General features: G+C 49.4%; 2 protein-coding genes and 1 pseudogene across 3 annotated transcripts; 2 read left to right on the top strand and 1 right to left on the bottom strand.

Moving 5' to 3' along the window:
- Window positions 1-1,040: 1,040 nt before the first annotated feature.
- Window positions 1,041-5,441, top strand: Ccdc85b (coiled-coil domain containing 85B). 2 transcript variants are annotated; one of them, NM_001243307.1, is made up of 2 exons: window positions 1,041-1,264; window positions 1,420-5,441. In NM_001243307.1, the coding sequence occupies exons 1-2, from the start codon at window positions 1,207-1,209 to the stop codon at window positions 1,617-1,619; spliced, it is 258 nt and encodes an 85-aa protein (NP_001230236.1). In that variant the 5' UTR covers window positions 1,041-1,206; the 3' UTR covers window positions 1,620-5,441. The 2 variants fall into 2 exon arrangements, with proteins under 2 accessions (NP_001230236.1, NP_941018.1); NM_198616.4 differs by having other exon boundaries at window positions 1,041-5,441.
- Window positions 2,666-10,906, bottom strand: Fosl1 (fos-like antigen 1). Its single transcript, NM_010235.2, has 4 exons — window positions 10,549-10,906; window positions 8,253-8,444; window positions 4,084-4,191; window positions 2,666-3,712 (listed from the first exon to the last, which is right to left on the bottom strand). Exons 1-4 carry the CDS (start codon window positions 10,651-10,653, stop codon window positions 3,296-3,298), a joined length of 822 nt encoding a protein of 273 aa, NP_034365.1. The 5' UTR covers window positions 10,654-10,906; the 3' UTR covers window positions 2,666-3,295.
- Window positions 10,907-19,082: 8,176 nt separating this feature from the next.
- Gm31070 lies at window positions 19,083-19,369 on the top strand (annotated as a pseudogene).
- Window positions 19,370-20,293: the final 924 nt, after the last annotated feature.

Raw genomic sequence — 20,293 nt, 5'->3', positions numbered from 1 at the left:
ATACCCACGCTTACCAGACTCTCAGAACTAGCCTCGCTTAATCCTAAAGGAGCTAGACTCTCCAGGGCAGCAGTGACTCTTCCCACACTTCTTGCTTCTTTCACATACTCTTTCTCTCTTGGCAGTCTTGTATTTTGTGTTTTGATGACAGGGTCTCTCTACATAGTCCTATCTGTCCTGGAACTCCCTGCTGGCATCTTATGCATCTTTAATGGCCCCTCAGGTATTTCCTCTTTGGGAAATATTTTGGGGATCTCAGAGACTACTTCTGTATCACATCCTTTTTTTATGGTCCAAGAATAAACCAGGGCCTTCCACATGCTAGGTAAGTGCGTTGTCATTGAGCCATATGCTCAACGTGAGCTTCTGTGCCTGCCCTCTCTCTCTTCCCCAAAAGATTCTCTCTCTCTCTCTCTCTCTCTCTCTCGCTCTCTCGCTCTCGCTCTCTCTCTCTGCAAGACAGGGTTTCTCTGTGTAGCCTTGGCTTCTTCTGTCAGATTTTGACCTTTTTGATCAAGTACAGGATTATTGTTAAGCGTATTTCTACACGGACCTTTCACACAACAAAGGTTTATTAAACAAACAAATCCTTTGGATGGCCCATCCTGCAGGCAGGAAACGGTCCCTGGGAGGAAGGGAGGGAGGGTTGGGAATGGGCCAGGACCTTTGACTCTAGATTCGGAGTAGCTGCGAGGGAGTGATGCTTCATAGTTCTCGGAAAGGAAGAAGAGCCTGGTAAGCCATCTGTTTAGCTTCTGTTGCGGAGTGGGAAGGAGTCAAAGGCAGACACCTGAATATCATTTCTCAAAAAGTGCTCGAGGGATTTTGGAACATGGAGTCCTGTAACGCCTTCAAGTCCCGCTGAGATGACCATAGAAGGAAAGGAGAGAGAAGGTCTCTACTGTTTGAGGGTCGTGACACCCAGGTCCGGAGTGGGCGAGAAAAGAGAGCTACAGGCTTAGGCTCCGCCCCTTCCTGGGAGACTTTCTGGATTGGCTGTTCTTGGGCAACATCACGAGGCCCCGCCCCGGCGCGCGCCCTGCCTCGTGCCCACCCCAGGGTAGCTGCTGCAGCCTACGCTGCCTCTTCCACTGCCTACGGTCCTCGGAGCCAGAGCCCGGGTCGGAGCCTGAGAGGCAACCGGCCCGAGGAGGGGCTCCAGAGCCTCGGCCGTGGGCGGGCGATGCTGCAGCTGCCTGATCAACTATGGAGGCCGAAGCAGGCGGCCTGGAGGAGCTGACGGACGAGGAGATGGCGGCGCTGGGTAAGGAGGAGCTGGTGCGGCGCCTGCGGCGGGAGGAGGCGGCGCGCCTGGCAGCGCTAGTGCAGCGCGGCCGCCTGATGCAGGAGGTGAATCGGCAGCTGCAGGGTCACCTGGGCGAGATCCGTGAGCTCAAACAGCTCAACCGGCGCCTGCAGGCGGAGAACCGGGAGCTGCGCGACCTCTGCTGCTTTCTGGACTCGGAGCGCCAACGAGGACGGCGTGCGGCGCGCCAGTGGCAGCTCTTTGGGACCCAAGCATCCCGGGCGGTGCGCGAGGACCTGGGTGGCTGTTGGCAGAAGCTAGCGGAGCTGGAAGGCCGCCAGGAGGAGCTGCTGCGGGAAAATCTGGCCCTTAAGGAGCTTTGCTTAGCACTGGGCGAAGAGTGGGGCCCCCGCGGTGGCCCCGGCGGCGCAGTGGGCTCAGGTGCTGGGCCCACACCCGAGCTCGCCCTGCCACCGTGCGGGCCCCGCGACCTAGGCGATGGAAGTTCCAGCACTGGCAGTGTGGGCAGCCCGGATCAGTTGCCCCTAGCCTGCTCCCCTGATGACTGAGGGCGCCGCATTTTCCACGCCAATGCCTGCCTGGATTGCTCCCTGAGCTCGGGGAATGCTGTGGACCTCCAGACCTGGTCGTAGCTTCGGCTGAGCACCAGGGCGCTGGAATGGACTGGAAAAGCCCTGGCACTGAGGAGGGCTCCTTGCTCTTGCTGGCAGAGCAGCAGGGGAAATGGAGGCTGAAGTGGAGGGACTTGCTGTGTGGTTGGGTGGGGACTAATAAACTGGGAAGGAAGCAGAGCCCGAAGCCTGGCCAGCTTGTGTCTAGAACTCGCCGGGGTTGGGAAGAGGGCGTAAACCCAGAGATGCAGTGCAGTTCTCATCCGGAGGAACTGCAGAGCTAGGGCTGACTCCCTATTACCTGGGATTGGGGTGGGATTTGAGACGGTGGTAGACCACTAACTCCCCCGATGGGCGCCAAGACAGGCTGAAATCCGGCCGCTGTAGTGGCTCCAGCTCCCTTCCAGGCTCCTTCCTGTCTAAAACAATGGGACAGGAAGCAGGTGTTGGGGGCCTAAAGCCCACTGAACCGCCTGCATGGATGGTGGAAGGATATACCACCGGCCTTCCCTGCCCCCCCCCCAGTCCTTAAGACAGGAGCAGTGTGGGTTCCCATGGGGAAAATAATTGATAATCTTCTTTGCTTGCACTCCAGAGCATTCTTAGTCTCTCAGTATAGGAGACAAGGAAGAGCAGAGGGTCGCCCCATTCTTCAGGTGAGAATATGGAAGTCCAAAAACATATGGTAGTTTCTTCAAGGTCAATGCTGAGACTGGAACCTGGAACTCCTGTTCCAAATGGTCTCCTTTAGCCTCTGGATCCAACATGACAACCCAGACTAGAGCTTCAAGCCTTTTATTCCATTTTGGAAGGTTTGTATAAAAATAGTCTCTTTAGGAAAATAAATAGCAGCTGCCCTTGCGGTGGAGGCTCGGATACCCTGAAGCTAAGCGCTTCTCAGAGCTAGGGAGTGCAGCTCCGCTCCTCACAGAAGCCCCTGGCGCCTCCTGCGTTGTGCCATTCAGGAGGAGCCTGCAGGATGTCCGGTGCTGCTGGCTGTTGATGCTGTGTGAGTTAGTGTTCTAGGCTAGTCAAAGGGCACCTTCTGTCTAGGTGTAGAGTAGGCTGGATAACATGAAGAAAGTGACGTGGTGTGGGAAAGTGGTCTGCAAGGGGTAAGGGTGTCAAAGGACCCCTGGGGATCTACAAAGTCTGGGCTGCCAGGCGTTCTCTGGCAGAGGGAACATATTTTCCTCTAATTTTGTGCAAATTATGATAGGCCAGCTCTAGAAAAACAGTGAGCAGCTTTGGGGATCCCCTCCAAGCTGGCTCTACATCAAAGCATAATGTGTTTGTTCTAGTCGGAAGAGATAAAAGATCTGCTGGTTTGGGGCAAGGGTATGGTCCAGGCCTGCTGGATCAATGGGAGAAAGGGGATGGCTTGGAGTAGCACCAGCAAGGGATGTGGCTGGGTGCCTCACAAAGCCAGGAGTGTAGGAGAGCCCAGGGGGTCGGAGGAGGGGTCGCCACTGCTGCTGCTACTCTTTCGGTGAGCGGAGGAGCAAGGTTCTGGTGTGCTAGGATAGGTGAAAACCAGACTCGGAGTAAAAGGAGTCAGAGAGGGTGTGGTCATGAGCGTGGGGGTATGCAGTGCTTCCGGTTCAAGTACGGGTCCTGGAGAAAGGGAGATGCAAGGCACTGGGCGGCCGGGGGCTGGTGGGCTGCTAGCACCGCTGGTGCTGCCAGAACCACCTGGGTCCTTCTTGTCTCCTTCTGGGATTTTGCAGATGGGGCGATGGGCTTCCAGCACCAGCTCAAGGCGTTCCTTCTGCTTCTGCAGCTCTTCAATCTCTCGCTGCAGCCCCGATTTCTCATCCTCCAATTTGTCGGTCTCCTTTACAGGATTAGCAGAAAGATAGGAAAATGAAGGCTAAAGATCCCCAAGCCTCAGGCTGGAGTAGGGACTGTGCCTGTCATCCCCAACAAGTCTGGACTGCAACTCCCTCCCGTGAGCCTCTGGGAGAAAATGGCCATGACTCCCATCAGACGGGGGCATCTTAGGAGAATTGCTGCCTACCATCTTCGACTCTGCCTCGAAGCCCGACAAACAATATTTAAGCCACTTTCCCTTATCCTTTTTCCAGGACTTCCCCACAGGCAGGGAGGATGACAGAGTCCTGAGGAGTAATTTTGGGTCTTTTGTGTTCTTGGGAGCCGAGACCCCTCTTGGGGCTCTGTGGGTCCGGGCCTGGGGATGATGCTCACCGCCTGCAGGAAGTCTGTCAGCTCCTTTCTTCGGTTTCTGCACTTAGCAGCTGCTAGCTTGTTCCGCTCGCGTCTCACCCTGCGGCGCTCTTCCTCCTCTGGGCTGATCTAGGTTGGGATAGAAGAAGGGAGACAATGAGGCTGACTCTGAGCCACCAGCTGCCCTGAGCTGGTCATCCAGCTTTCCTTCAGTCTGTAGTCTAGGTGCCACCACCCAACACTCCACAGTTGCTTCTCTGTACCGGACGCTTGTCATCTCATTGGTGACATTTCCAGCTCACACACACCTAGCTTTACTGCTGGTTTCTTTCCTGAAATGCTTTCCCTCTCTGTAAACTTTGATCTTCCTCCCTTCCGCATCTTAGGACTGGACTAAGATGTTGGGACCCCAGGAAGCCTTTTCATTTCTCAGGCAGAAGTAGCCTTCTCTCCTGAGTGTATGAGACATGATTATCTCTTTTCACAGGACTCTCAGCCTCCTCATCTGTGGAAGATGGGATTTCTTCCCCCAGGAGCTGTGAATTGTAGAAGGTGCTCTTGAGTGCCAAAAGCTACTGGGAATCAATCTACTATGCCAACAAAGCCCTTTGTAGGACTTTTCTTTTGCTTAGTGCTAGGGATCAAACCCATGGCTTGGTACATGCTAGCTCGGCAAATGCTCTACCACTGAGTTACACCCCTTCACCAGCCCTTTCGTAGATTCCTTTTTCTGCTTTTTGTAGTTTTGTTTCTTTGTATTTTAGACAGAATCTCTGAGTAGCCCTGCCTGGCCTTGAACTTGATTTATAGACCAGGCTGGCCTGGAACTCACAGACCTCATCTGGCTTGTTTTGTCTTTTTTTTTTTTTTTTAAGATTTATTTATTTTTATTATATGTAAGTACACTGTAGTTGTTTTCAGACACTCCAGAAGAGGGACTCAGATTTCGTTACAGATGGTTGTGAGCCACCATGTGGTTGCTGGGATTTGAACTTCGGACCTGCAGAAGAGCAGTTGGGTGCTCTTACCCACTGAGCCATCTAACCAACCCCCTTGTTTTGTCTTTTTAAAAGAGACAAAGTCTCATGTGTCCCAGGCTGGCCTTTAGCTCAGTGTATAGGCAAGACCGGCCTGAAACCCCTGATTCTTTGGCTTCCACCTCTAGAGTAATAGGATTGCAGACTGTATCAGCATCCCTTCCAGCTTCCCTACATAGATTCTTTATGTTGCTGTTGTTTTTAAAGACAGGGTTCATCTTCATAGTTCTAGCTGTCATGGAATTCACTCTGTAGGCTGGCCTCAAACTTCACCTGCCTCTGCCTCCCAAGTACTGTGATTAAAGGCATGTGCCACACTATGCCTGGCTAGAGTCATATATTCATATATATAGTCGTGTGTGTGTGTGTGTGTGTGTGTGTGTGTGTGTGTGTGTGTGTGTGTGTGTCATAGCACCCTTGGAGGTTGGTTCTCTCCTTCTACTGTGTGGATTTCAAGGATTGAACTCAGGTCATTAATTTCGCAGCAAGTACCTTTACCCACGGAGCCATTTCACCAGCACCCCCTACATAGATTGGTTTTTTAGAGGGTTTCTCTGTGTAGCCCTGGCTGTCCTGGAACTTGGTTTGTAGATCAGACCAGGCTGGCCTTAAACAGAGATCTGCTGTCTGAACCAACACCACCTGGCTTTTAAATTTTTATTTATTTATTTAACATATGTGAGTAGACCCTTGCTGTCTTCAGATACACCAGAAGAGGGCATTGGATCCCATTACAGATGGTTGTGAGCTACCATGTGGTTGTTGGGAATTGAACTCAGGACCTCTGGAAAAGCATTCAGTGCTCTTAACGGCTGAGCCATCTCTCCAGGCCCCCCCCCTTTTTTTTTTAAAGATTAAAAAAGGGGCTGGTGAGATGGCTCAGCGGGTAAGAGCATTGACTACTCTTCCAAAGGTCCTGAGTTCAAATCCCAGCAACCACATGGTGGCTCACAATCATCCATAACAAGATCTGACGCCCTCTTCTGGAGTGTCTGAAGACAGCTACAATGTACTTATGTATAATAAATAAATCAATCTTAAAAAAAGATTTAAAATATGTAGACTGGGGCTAGAGAGATGTTTTAGCAGTTAAGAGCTCCTCTTTCAGAGGTCCTGAGTTCAAATCCCAGCCACACACGGTGGCTCACAACCACCTATAATAGGATCTGATGCCCTCTCCTGGCATGAAGGTATACATGGAAGCACTCATTCATAAATAAAATTTACAAAAAAAAAAAAGGCTTATAGTGATGGCATACATCTTTGGTCCCAACACTTGGGAGGCAGGCAGATGCCTCTGTGAGTTTGAGGCCAGCCTGGTCTGTAGAGTGAGTTCTAGGACAGCCAGGGCTATACAGAGAAACCCTGTCTCAAAAGAAAAAAAAGAACAAATTTACCTCTGAGTATTTTGCCTGTGTGTTTGTATGAGCACCTTGTGCATTCAGTGCTGGTGGAGGCCAGAAGAGGGCATCAGAACCTTTGGGGGACGTTGTGGACAGTGAGTTGCCACGTGGGTGCTGAGATTGGAACCCGGATCCTCTAAGGAGCAGCCAGAGCCGCTGCTGAGTCACCCATCCAGATCTCTGCACACTCACATGTGAGGAAGCTCAGGAAGGATGAGTGATTTGTTCAAGTTCCAGAGCACACCGAGGGGAAGCCACCTACCCACAGCTCACAGCTCCAACCCACTAGTACCCGTGGTCAAAAGGTGTCTCCTCAGGACAGGGCTAAAGGAAGGATTCACCCTGGGCTTGCCTCTTGCTCACGCCCCAGCTGATCACAGAGGTAAGCTGTTCCCTTGCTGGGAAGCCTGTTGCTGGCTCTTCTCTGGCCAATCTCACATATCTCCCAGGGTCTTGCCATCCCTCTTCGAGCCATCATGGCAAGGATCTGTGTGTGCATCCACTAGGGGTTGAGTGCAGGGCTCCGGGCTTGAAGCAGGTTCTTCAGTCCCTCAGAGGCGGTCAGTCCCCCAGCCAGGCTGATGACTTACAGCATATTCTTTCCTACTTAACACTTAAGTCAGGTTTGCTTTGATTGTTGTTTGGTTATCGGAGATAGGGTTTATATATCCCAGGCTGACCTTAAACTCTCCATGTTTCTGAGCGTGACTTGAATGGCTCCTCCTGTCTTGATTTTCCGAGTTCTGGGATTACGGGTACACCCAGCTTTTTAGTATGGAGGCCTCCCTGCACTAGACTCAGTCTCAGTACTTCAGGGAGAGGAAAGAAAGTGCTATGGCCTAAAAGATCCGTCATCCCTGTCGGGTATCTAGCATACACCTATACTCCTAGCACTTGGGAAGGCAGGAGGCTCTCAAGACCCCACCTCTACAAACCAACCAAAACACACCCTTCTTTATTTTAGAAAGGCATTCAGGGAGGCAAAAGTTCTCAGCTCACTCCCTCTGCAGCCTTCTGTGAGCTCCCATTGAGACAGTGGCTCATTAAGCTCTGACTTTGGGAGTTGAGTAGACCTCAGGCCAGGACCAGTCCTGTCTCATTACTCACATTTGTATGAATCTGGACAAGTGAGTACCCCTCTATGCTTCACTTCCTCTGATGGAAGATGGAAAAATTGAAATACATTTCCCATTCACTTTTTTTTTCCCTTTCTTGAGACAGGGTTTCTCTGTAGCCTTGGCTGTCCTGGAACTCACTCTGTAAACCAGGCTGGCCTTGAACCCAGAGATCCACCTGCCTCTGCCTCCCCAGTGCTGAAATTTAAGGTGTGAGCCACCACTGCCCACTCACTTTTTGTGATAATTAAAAGAAATAGGCTGAGATTCCGTGACTGTTGAAAAGAAGAGTCACCCCGAGGTACAAAGCCAGCATCAGGCTTCCTTCCACCCTGTGCACGTCAGACAGTGGAGACATGCTCACTTAACACTCTGTCCCCTTCACCTCAATTCTGTGCCTCCAACCCTCCTCCCAGAAGATTCTTTTCAGCTTCCATACGCAAATCCTATCCGTGGTTTAGGTTAACGTGTAGCCTTCTCCAGGAAGCCTTCCTTGACTCAAAGGTGACCTTTTACCTCCTTCTTGGCCTCTCAGGAACTTCAATGCTGAATAGAAATTCCCTCGTAGCAAGATCCTGTCCCTGTCTAGTAGGACCCCTACGGGCTATGGAAAGTGAAACATCGCTGTTTCTTACCTGCTCGCAGGGCCTGCGACGCACCCCCGGAGGTGGCCCTAGGGCTCGTATGACTCCTGGCCGGGGCTGAGGGGGACTGTACTGGGGATAGGCCAGAGGTCGGGGATAGCCAGTGGGTCCCAGGAAATGAGGCTGCACCATCCAGTGCAGTTCCTGGCTGCTGCTGTCGATGCTTGGCACAAGGTGGAACTTCTGAGAGATAAGAAGGGAAATGATAAGGTCTGTGTGGACTGAGGGGCTTCCCGGGGACAGAGGCTGGACTTCTGTCTCCCTTCACCTCAGTGTAGATACCAGTTTTGGGAGACCACAAGGAGCAACATTTGGCAACCAGAAACTTACTTGTTCAGGAGCTGTGTGATTTTGGGCAGGTCACAAAATGTCTCTCTTCGTCTGTCTGTTTCCCCACCAGAGATAGTTTGGTTTTTTGTTTTAAATCAAGTATGGACTGCGTAACACTGTTCCAACTATTTAACAAATAGTGACTCACACAGCTGCCATAATCCTGTTTTCAGACAGGAGAGCAGTTGCCCATAGACCCACAGCTAGTAAGTAGAAACTAAGATTTGAGACCCAGTCCTCACAGATGGGCATACTTTCAGCTTCTAGCTCCCAAGGCAATTCTGAGAATCAGGATGAGAATTTGTTGTTTGGGGGCCGGGGGTGGGGTGGGCAGGATCTCACATAGCTCAGGCTAGACCTAAACTCACGATTCCTCTGCCTCTACCTCCCAGGCACCAAGACTATAGACATGTAGCACCAGAGCTTGGGAGTCCAGCATCAGCTTGGAGCTTGGCCATTGATGGGCTTTGAGACTGGGGCATGTTATTTAGTCTCAGTTTCCCTGTTATTAACATCATTCAACGTTCCATTGCTGTTGAGAAGCCAGCTCTCATAGCTCAGAAATCAGAGTTTTAATCGGCTTTTGTTTTTGTTTTTTATTTTTTAAGTTTTGAGACAGGATCTCTATTATGTAGCTCTAGCTGACCTGGAAGTCACTTTGTAGACCAAATTGGCTTCAAACTCCCAGAGATCTGCCTGCCTCTGCCTCCTGAATGCTGGGATTAAATGCATGCCTAGCTGTCGACTTAAAAACTTGAAAGTTCAAAATTGATGGGGTTTTTTAAGTCCATGAAATAAAGTGAAGAGAGTAAAAGCCTCCTATAAGGGGTCTGGCATCCTTTCCTTCCTTTTCTTGCAGAAATCTGAGGCATGTGTTGGGATTGAGTGTCGGTGGGGGTGGGGGCTCAGCGTTCTGGGAGAGAAAACTGGGTTCAAGCTCTGTGAGCTAAGGATGTGGGGCCCCTCCAGTCCAGGAAGCACCTCACATGCTTAGGCAAGTCTGGACAGCTATGTCCCCAGCCCAATACTGGGGGACCCAGCATCTCAGTGACCCCCGTTCTGGGCTAGAAGCACTGCCAGGGGCATCTCTCGCTCCCAGGTCGTCGGTCCTTAGGGGCCGTTTGGGGCCAGGAAGGGAGGGGCACCCAGGGTGACTCAGCCTCAGTGACTCGGCCCGCTGTGACTCGGCGAAACGGACGCAGCTCCTTCCCTCCCCTGGCGACACGTGCTCGCGGCCCCTCGACAGGAAATGGACACCTGCAACCTCTCAAGTGCCCCTATCCAGCAGTGAGAGACGTCGGGTGCCGAGAATGTGGAGCGCGAGTGTGGCCGGGCAGGTGACCCCGCGCACATCCCAACACTTCGTGGTCTCCAGGAACCCCTCGGAACCACTGCCTGGGGCCCATGGGCTCTATACTGCGCACAAAGAGATGAGGACTTGACCGGATAAAGGGACACGGACAACCAGAGCAACACACGGACAGCCTCGGACAGGCTGCTAAGAATTCTCTGTCCCGGCTGAGTTCTGATGGACCCCGTCTCTATGTGCCCAGACCCCAGGTCCCAGTTATTAACTGGAGATGGAGAACACCTCTGATCCTGTCCAGGCAGGGATGGGGCAGGTATTTAGAGGGACAGCGTATTAGGGGCAGATAGGAGGAAATGTAAGACCGTAACGGAGACGGAGGGGCAGAAAGACAGTCAGCTAGGGAGATACGGGCGAGCGAGAAGGGGAATTCGCAGATATTCGCGCTTCCCGCTGCGCTCGTCCCCTTGGCCACCGGGTACATAGGTTCCCCGACCACACAGAACGTGCAGGATCCTCGGTCGCGACCACCAGAGTCAGATGCTGCTCGGGGCCCCAGTCCAAATCCCGGAGCAAACTAGACTAATCCCAGCATCCCTGATGCTGTCCAAACTCAGGTCCCCCCCCCCCCGACGATTCGGCCAGTCTCACCTGCTGCTGGGCGGTCTGTGCCTGAGCTTGCGGGGGCTGCGCGGGGCGACCGTACGGGCTGCCAGCCCCGGAGCTCGGTCCCGGTTCCCCGTAGTCTCGGTACATGCCCTGGGCTGGATGTTCGGTAGGGTCCGCGTTGGCGGCTGCGGTTCTGACTCACTCGCGCCTCTCGGAGTCTGGTCTTTTTTATGAATGAAAAGTTCTTGGGCTGAACCACTTGCACCACGGGGGGTGGGGGCGTGTCTCAGCGGCGCCTTTCACCTCGCAGGGGACCCACCTCTCCAGATGAACCTCTGTGGACCGGTCCGCTCGGAACTTCACGACCCTCTGCTCGGGTGGCAAGCCGCCTCTACAGACAGAAAGCGACCGACTTGGCGTCCCCTAGCATCCGCGGCGGCCACGCCCCCCTCTGACGCAGCTGCCCATACATGGTGCAATTTCCTTGCCGCGCCCAGGTGCACCGAGGATTCCCCCTGACGCACCTTGCCGAAGTTGGGGCTTGCAACTGCGCCCCGCCCCGTTCAGACTAGCCAAGGTTCCCAACACAGGGCGAAACAAAATCCTGTGGCCGCCTGGCCTCGCGCCAAGACTTAGAAAGAAGAACGGGGAGAGTGTCTGAAAGCTGGGAAGTGAATTATAAATATGGGTTATTATTATCATCATCATTATTTACCTGGAGAGAATCATTCCAACTGTCACCCAAGTCTGCAGTCCTGACTTAAGACCGCTCCTCTCAAGTGGGGTGAGAAGTTTCTTTAGTTGAGTTTGCTTTGCTTGTGGTTTGTGGAGGGAGGTTGGTTGAGACAGGGTCTCAGGTATCTAGTTGAGGCTGCCCTTGAACTCCTGATCCTTCCGTCACCTCTCAAGTGTTGGACTGTGCCACCATCACACCTGGCTTTTGTAGATAGGGTCTCTTGTTGTGCAGGTTGGCCTTGAACTCCTTATGTAGCTTAGAATAACCTGCTTTCACTTCTCAAGTGGAGGGCAGACATTACAAATGTGCCCCTCCACACCCAGTTTCAACTGTTGTCAAGGTTTTTGATAGACTGAAAGGTTATTGACAAACCAGGGTTATGAAATGTTGTTATATTTGAATACTACGTGAAGTGGCATTTAGTGTACCCACAGATAGAAGGCGCTACATGTTTGAGACCGTCTCTGGAGCTATCACAAGCTTTAATCCAGGCCTCTACAGGCAGAGAGCGCCTACAGAAGGACATAGGTGTCCTGAGACACAGTCAGTAAGGCTTCTTGACTGAAGGTCTGACTGGAGGCACTCCTCCAGTACTATGTGTGTCACCAGCCCACTTTGGAAGTATGTGAAAGGCCTTGATACGGGTGAGGTCCTGACCAGGTGTGCTGAGGAGGTAAATGCCATCATAACCCCCACTTCTCAGATGGGAAAAACTGAGGCTGACAGGTATTGAAATGAGTTGCTCAAGGCCACTGAGTAAGTGGCTGAGTCTGGTGACCAAGTCAGGCCATGAGCTTCAAGCCTTTACATTGTACGTACACGAAGAATGGCAGACTGGGAGAGCATGGGTCCCAAAACTCTTTCTCTGATTTCTTCCATCTCAATGGAGACTGAAGAAACTTGTCCTCAGGGAAGCAGAGGCCTGGGCTGTCTTCATTGGGAACAAAGGCTGGGGTTCTGCTGTTTGGACTCAGGCCTGGAGGCCAGTATATCTCATCATAGAACTATACTTTGTGTCCATGTGACCCGGGGAGGTCTCCTTCCTGAGTCTGGGGTGGGCCTCACTGTTGACCTCACAGGGCTACTATGGGACCAAAGGAGACCACGGATGTGACAGAGCTTTGCTGTTGAAGCATCCTCAAAAGATCACCAGCCTAGAGCCCCTCTAGGGCTCTAGGGCTCTTTCCTTAAGCTAGGAAAGAGAAATGCAGGCATGTGTGTTGGGGATTAGGGGAGGAGGGGAGAAGAGTCTTGGTAGTGAATCCATAGAAAGAATACGCCTACATGCACGGTACACTCAGAATGCTCTGGGTTCTGGGTTTGAATTCTGGTTGGGCTGACCATCCACTGTGAATCCAGGATGATTCACCCAACTGTGACCTCCTGTTTCCGCATTTGTGAACTGGGGGCACAGTGACAACTGCATCTGAAAATTGCTAGAGAGATACACACAATAATGTCACAGAGACAGGCCTGACGGTGAGCTCTGTGACCCCAGAGTGCTGAAAATAAAGGCAGGAGGACCGAAGATGGTCAAGCTCAGCATCTGCTACAAGATGAGCTCAGTCAAGGCCAGCCTGGGCTACATGACACTGTCTCAAGAAAACAAATCAAGGCTGCAGAGATGGCTCAGCAGGTCAAAGTGCTTGCTACAACAGGCCTGACTACCTGAGTTTGGTCCCTGGAGCATATGATGTCAGAAGAGAACTGATTCCTAGTGATTGTCCCATGATTTTCTTATGAGTGTTATACGTGCACTCTTGCACTCCAGCACGAGAGCATGAACACATGTGCACATGTGCACACACACACACACACATGCTCATGCATGCACACACACACACACACACACATGCTCACACACACACACACACACACACACATGCTCACACACACACACATGCTCACACATGCTCACACATGCTCACACACACACACACACACACACACAGAAGCTGGGGGACCTGATTGGTATTTGAACCCTTTGGCTGACCAGTGTTAGACTAGACAGATGGTGGTGGCACATGGAAGAATTTGAGTCCACCCTGACAACATCCATCCTCCTGTGGCAAAGATATTGCCCTACCCTCTCCTCACACTGTGGCAGCTGAGTTGGGCCCAGGTCTCCAGTGGAGTGTGTGTACGTGACTTTGGAAGTCCCTTCCTGCTGTAACTGGAGCCACAAGAGGCCTTTCAGAACCAGCACATTCCAAGCTCATCACTCATTAACCCCTGCCTTGCGGTTGCACAGACGTTCCCCATGCCTGACCTCACCGCGGGCTTGCGGCTAGGCTAGGGAGCGAGAGGAGAACCCCAGGGGCTGCAGACTGCTGGGAAGCCCTGCCACTGTCCCTTGGTTGCTGTGTGCTCTGGGTTCAATGGCTTCCCATCTCTGAGCCCAGAGAATCCCCACCTCGAGATGTAGTGAGGCAAAAGGGGGGCAAAGGAAGAAAGTCTGGCATCTAGCGGTTCTCAGGGCTGCCAGGGAGCAGGAGGTGATGCTCATGTTCTGCAGTTCCCGTTCTCCGTTTAAATTGAAGTTTTTAAATTGAGGTGAAACTCACACACCACACCATCTTAAGTGCACAGCTACACGTCTTCCATGCACTCAGTGTTGTGCAACCTTCCCTTCTCTCGGGTTTCAAAACTTTATTGGTCTAAAAAACACCCTGTGTCCATTAAGTAATCACTCCAACTTACCCCTTGCCCCATCTCCTGCTAGCCACTAATCTACTTTCTGTGGATGCGGCTTTGCCCAATCTGAGCATTTCACGTAAATGGTCTCACGCAACATGTGACCTTTTCCATCGGGCTTCTTTAATTCAACATAAAGATTTTCAGGGCTCATTTTTTTCCATGGATTTGATAATTTGTACCCTTTGGGGACTGAATAATATTCTGTGCTATGAATGTGCTACAGTTTATCCATAAGTGCCTGGATTGGTGTTGCTCACTTTGGGCCAGATACAAACAGCATTTTGATGGAAACCAGAGCAGCAGTTTTGGGGAGGATGAAGGCTTTCTTTTCTCTCAGGTATTTGCCTTGGATGGGATTGGTACATCTTTCTCAGGAGCCTCCAGGCAATCTTCCAAAGGGACTGTGTACTGCACATCTTCCAAAGTGGGGTTCAAGGGCTTGGATTTCTTCAGCATGGCTAACCCTCATTAGTGTGCAATTGGGGATTTACAAAGTAAGACTACAGGCTGGAGAGATGCCTCAGTACTTAAAAACACTGGCTGGTCTTCCAAAGGACCCAAGTTCAATACCCAGCACCCAGGGAACCCAAGAGCACTAGGCACTCATGTGGTGCCCAGACACACCTGCAGACAAAGCACACAACACATAAAATAAACACCTAAAATAAAAAAATAAGAATTAAAGACAGGAGGACGCACAGTGCCATCTTACTGATTTTTTTTTGGGGGGGTTGTTTGTTTATTTTGTTTTCTATGATTTTTTGTTCTAGACAAGGTTTCTTTGTGTAGCACTGGCCAACCTGGAGCTTGCTGTATAGACTAGGCTGGCCTCTCAGAGATTCTCCTGCCTCCCAAGTGTGCAACCATCCCCTGGCTTGCTGGGCTCATACACAGTATCTATTCCAGTCCTTTGTGTGTTTCTGAGATCAGAGATTTTGTTTTTCTCTTTCTTATGTAGCCCAGGCTGCCCTGCAACTTTCTATGTAGGTAGGAGGATTCTTCTGCCTCTGCCTCCCCGTGGGACACCACACTTGGTTTTTCTTTTTCTTTTTCTTTTTTAGTGAGATGTATAGAGTAGTTTTTGTATATTATGAATACAAATTCTTATGATTTACAAATGTTTCTTTCTCATTCTATTGTTATTGTTGAAAGGCAGAGTTGGGCTGGTGAGATGGCTCAGTGGCTAAGAGCACCCGACTGCTCTTCCGAAGGTCCAGAGTTCAAATCCCAGCAACCACATGGTGGCTCATAACCATCTGAAACAAGATCTGACGCCCTCTTCTGGAGTGTCTGAAGACAGCTACTGTGTACTTACATATAATAATAAATAAATCTTTTTTTTTTTTAAAAAAAAAAAGAAAGGCAGAGTCTTTTTTTGGGGTCTCTTTTTATTTATTAATTTTTAAAAGATTTATCTATTATTATAAATAAGTACACTGTAGTTGTCTTCAGGCACACCAGAAGAGGGTGTCAGATCTCATTATGGATGGTTGTGAGCCACCATGTGGTTGCTGGGATTTGAACTCAGGACCTTTGGGACAGCAGTCAGTGCTCTTAACCATTGAGCCATCTCTCCAGCCCTCTTTTCTTTCTTTCTTTCTTTCTTTCTTTCTTTCTTTCTTTCTTTCTTTCTTTCTTTCTTTCTTTCTTCTCTCTCTCTCTCTCTCTCTCTCTCTCTCTCTCTCTCTCTCTCTCTCTCTCTCTCTCTCTCTCTCTCTTTTTTCGAGACAGGGTTTCTCTGTATAACCCTGGCTGTCCTGGAACTCACTCTGTAGACCAGGCTGACCTCGAACTCAGAAGTCTGCCTGCCTCTGCCTCCCGAGTGCCGGGATCAAAGGTGTGCGCCACCGCTGCCCAGCCAGAGTCTTGATATGTAGTCCAGGTTATCCTTTGACTCATAATCCCTTTCCCTCCACCTCTATAGTGGTCATAGTACAGGCTTCCCTCATGATACCTGGCTCTTAGCTGTCCTCACATTTTTTTTTTTATTACATTTGATTTATTTTATGGGCACCACTGTTATGTGGAAACAACCTGAGAGAAGAGATTCTCACCTCTCACCTTCCACCATATGAATCCAAGGGATTTACTGAGCAAAGGTCTTCAGGAACAGGCTCCTTTATTTGCTGAGCCATCTCACACCCTTCTTTTAAACACAGGCACACACTCAAGTGCTTGAACTCATGCATGATTGGATGTGATGGTAAATACCTTTAATCCCAGTACTCAGGAAGCAGAAGCTGGAAGATCTATGAGTTTGAGGGGCCAGCCTGGTCTATATAGTGAATTCCAGGCCAGTCAGGGCTACATAGTAAGACTTTGGAATAAAAGTGTGTGTGTGTGTGTGTGTGTGTAGGATGGTTTTCAGCCCTGGGTGGTTTTTTTTTTTTTTTTTTTTTTGATCTGTTTATAAAGTATAGACTTTCTGGAACTCATATTCTCCTGGAGCCTCAGGCTCTGGAGTGTTAGAACTGCATGCTTGTATAACTATGCTTGTATAACTATGCGTGTATAACTATACGTGTATAATTATGCGTGTATAACTATGCATGTATAACCATTCGTGTATAACTATGCGTGTATAACCATGTGTGTCTAACTATGCCTGGGGATAATGTGGTTTTGCTATTGTCTGTTTCATTTGGAGACTGGGTCTTCTGCAGCTCAGACTAGCCTCAAACATGCTGTATAGCAGAGGCTGGCCTTCAACTACTGCTGCTCCTCCCCCGGTCCCCGAATGTCAAGATTACAGCGCTGCGTTTGACACCCAGCTTGCTGTTGTCCTTCTGTTTGGTTTTGTTTTCACTACGGGGTCTTACCATGTCACTTAGCTGGCCGAGAGCCCCCATGCCCAGCAATAATGTCCTTTTGATTCACAAAAGTATTTTGTGAATACAAAAGTATGTATTTTTTTCATTTGTTGATGGCGTTTCTGATGATAAATCTAAGAGTCAGCCAAGCAGTGGTAGAACACACCTTTATCCCATCACTCAGGAGACAGAGGCTGGTGGATCTTTGAGTTTGAGGCCAGCCTGGTCTACAGAGTGAGTTCTAGGACAGCCAAGGGTACACAGATTTTTAATTTTTTAAAAAATAAAAAGTAAAAAACAGTAATTCAAAAGAAGCTTAAGGAGGAGAAAAGCCACATCCAAATGTTCAGCTCACTGTTTTGTTGTTGTTGTTGATTTGGTTGGTTGTTTTTTGAGACAGGGACTCACTGTATAGCCCCAGCTGTCCTGGAACTTGAACTAGAGTTACCTGCCTCTGCCTCCCAAATGCTAGGACTAAAGGCGTGTGCCATCATGCCTGGCTAGCCCATTGACTTTTTTTTTTCCTGAATACATAAACCCTCGTAGCTGTCACCCATACCAAATGGAGTGATGGAGTGCTGTTCCATGACGAACCCAGAGAGTCCTTTTTTTTTTTTTTCTTTTTTTCTTTTGATTTTTTTGAGACAGGGTTTCTCTGTATATCCCTGGCTGTCCTGGAACTCACTCTATAGACCAGGCTGGCCTTGAACCCAGAAATCCGCCTGCCTCTGCCCCCCGAGTGCTGGGATTAAAGGCGTGCGCCACCATGCCTGGCGAGTCCTCCTATTTCCCTGCTGGTGGCTCGGGGACTCTCCCACTTTAGAGGAAGAGGGCATGGCGAAGAAGGCTGCCAAAAGGATTCCTGATACATCCTTCGGTGGATGGTCACTATCATTGCTCTTGGAGGGAATGTCGGGGCCACAGAGTAAGCACTTATTTGGCTTCCATGGATTTTCACCAATTGCGCTCAAAGTTCATCTGCTGGTTACTTTTGTTGGTTTTGGTTCATTTATTTTAAAACATTTATTTGTCTTTGTTTTATGTGTTTATGTGTGTTTGGTCTGCATGTATGTCTGTGGACCACACGCATGCAGTACTCAGGGAAGTCAGTAGAGGGCATCAAATCCCCTGGAACTGGGGATCATAGTTGGTTGTTAGCCATTGTGTGGGTGCTGAGAACACAACTCCAGTCCTCTGTAAGAGTAGCCACTGCTCTTAACCGCTGATCTGTCTCTCCAGTCCCTGTTTTGAAACAGTGTCATATACCCCAGGCTAGCCTCAAGTTTGTTGCATAGCTGATGCTAGCGTTAAATCCCTGACCTTCCTCCTACCATGTCCCAAATGCAGAGGTTACATGTGCCCTTGACATGTGTCACTCCAGGGGACCAAACCTGGGCCTTCCAGCACACTAGGCTTCCTTTGCCCTGGTTACCTGCTGTATTGAACCTCTTCAGCTCTCGGGCTGGCCTCTCTGCTGGGCGCTCTCCCCTCTCCTCTCACTGCCACTCCATCTCGTACCACTCAGTTCCCCATCACTTCCTCAGCCCCATCTGTAGTGACAATTTTGGAATTTGGTTTCTTAAAAAAAAACAGAAATATTATAAGAATATGTTTTTGTTTTAATCTCAGATGTGGGACATGGGGCTGCTTCACCAAGTAACAATAGACTGGTCATACCACAACAGCCGACTATGATCTGCCTCATGCTCTAGCAGGGGTGTGATTTTGCCCGCGGCAGATAATTTCTGGGATTGTGTAATGTTTGGAATTCTGGGGACTTTTCAGAGGGTGTATAAATGCTAGGGCCTTTAAAGATGGGGTGTTGATGGTTGTTGTTGGTCTGTTTGTTAAGTAGTGTGCACAAAGAAAAAACACACAACAGGAAGAAATTAGATACCCTGATGGTGAAGATCAAACATGTTCCAAGGAGCTTAATGCCCCAATCAGCAGGAAGCAGCCTAGCAGTCCATCACCTCCATGCCGACCCCTGCCTTTATTCAGGGATCTCTTTCTTTTCCTCACTGTCCTTAATTCTCCTATCTAGGGTTAGGAGGTTGAAATAGTGGAAGAAAAAGGGTGGAGAAGGGTGGAAGAGGGAAGAACCCACCAAGTAACAAAAGACTGGTCATACCATTCTGGGTCAAATTCCTCGTGAAATACAGTTTGGTTCTCTGATTCTACGAACAATCTTACTTAAAAAAAAAAAAAAAAAATCTCAGCTGCAGCCTGTCGTGAATGCAGGGAGGGGTGTCTTCCGGTTCAGCCATGCTAGTTGCTGGGTTTGTTGAAGGACATCGGCTTCGGAGTTTGTGATTCGAACGGAGATTGAAGTCATGGCTGGTCCAGAAAGTGATGGCCAATTCCAGTTCACTAATATTAAAAAATATTTCAACTCTTATACCCTCACAGGTAGAATGAATTGTGTCCTGGGCACATTGGAAGCATTGCTTTGTTGGTCTTATCCTTCAAGTTAAGGCCTAAAAAAATCTCCAGCGGTGAAAGCAACAGAAATGGACTTAGAGATGTGTGACCTCACCTGTTAAGTCCTGTGCCTGAAGAAGCTGATGTGAACTCAGCATGTAATACTCAATTTCTACAATAAATTATGAACCTGGAAAAAGTCTCCTTCCTAGAATACTTTCTAAAATGTATTTAGAAATTTATGAATTGAATTGAAAGAAATTTATGTATGTGTCTACATCTGTATTTGTGACTACCTATATATCCCAAGTAAGGAGACATAAAAAGGGTTGTGGGGAAAGGACTATTTTAATTATTTTATTTTATTTTATTTTTTGTTTTAATTGATTGTTAGTTTGCTTTGTTGAGATAGGGTCTCACCTTGTAGGCCAGGGTCAAGCTGTTCTCAAATTCATGCAGTTTTCCTGTCTCAGCCTCCCAAGTGCTAGGATTTCTGGTGTAAGCTACCAGGCCCAACTCATTTGTGCAGTTTATATTTTTGAAACTATATTGATTGTGGCCAGGCAGTGGTGGAACATGCCTTTAATCATATCATTCAGGAGACAAAGGTAGGTGGATCTGTGGGTTCGAGGCCAGCCTGGTCTACAGAGTGAGTTCCAGGACAGCCAAGAGAGACCCTGTCTCAAAAAGCAAACACAAAATCTATAATGATTTTATTAATTTTTATTTTATCTATATGAGTGTTTTGCCTGCATTTTTGTAGGTGCATCTTGTGTGTGCTGTGGGCACGAAGGCCAGAGGAGTGTCAGAGCCAAGGTACTAGAGCCTGGGTGATGGGGTCTGACCCACGCCCTCTGCAGGAGCAGTCAGTGCTCTTATCCCGTCATTCATCTCTCCAACCTCATTTTGTTGTTTGTTTGTTTTTCTTTTTTTCAAAGATTTATTTTATTTATATGAGTACACTGTAGCGGTCTTTAACCACATCAGAAGAGGGCGTCAGATCTCATTATAGATGGTTGTGAGCCACCATTCGGTTGCTGGGAATAGAACTCAAGACTTTCGGAAGAGCAGTTAGTCAGTGCTCTTAACCGCTGAGCCATCTCTCCAGCCCTTGATATGTGTT

The sequence above is a fragment of the Mus musculus genome, chromosome 19 (genome assembly GCF_000001635.26).
Source record: "Mus musculus strain C57BL/6J chromosome 19, GRCm38.p6 C57BL/6J".
In the NCBI taxonomy this organism is placed as follows: Eukaryota; Metazoa; Chordata; class Mammalia; order Rodentia; family Muridae; genus Mus; species Mus musculus.
This window is presented reverse-complemented; position numbering and strand designations above follow the sequence as displayed.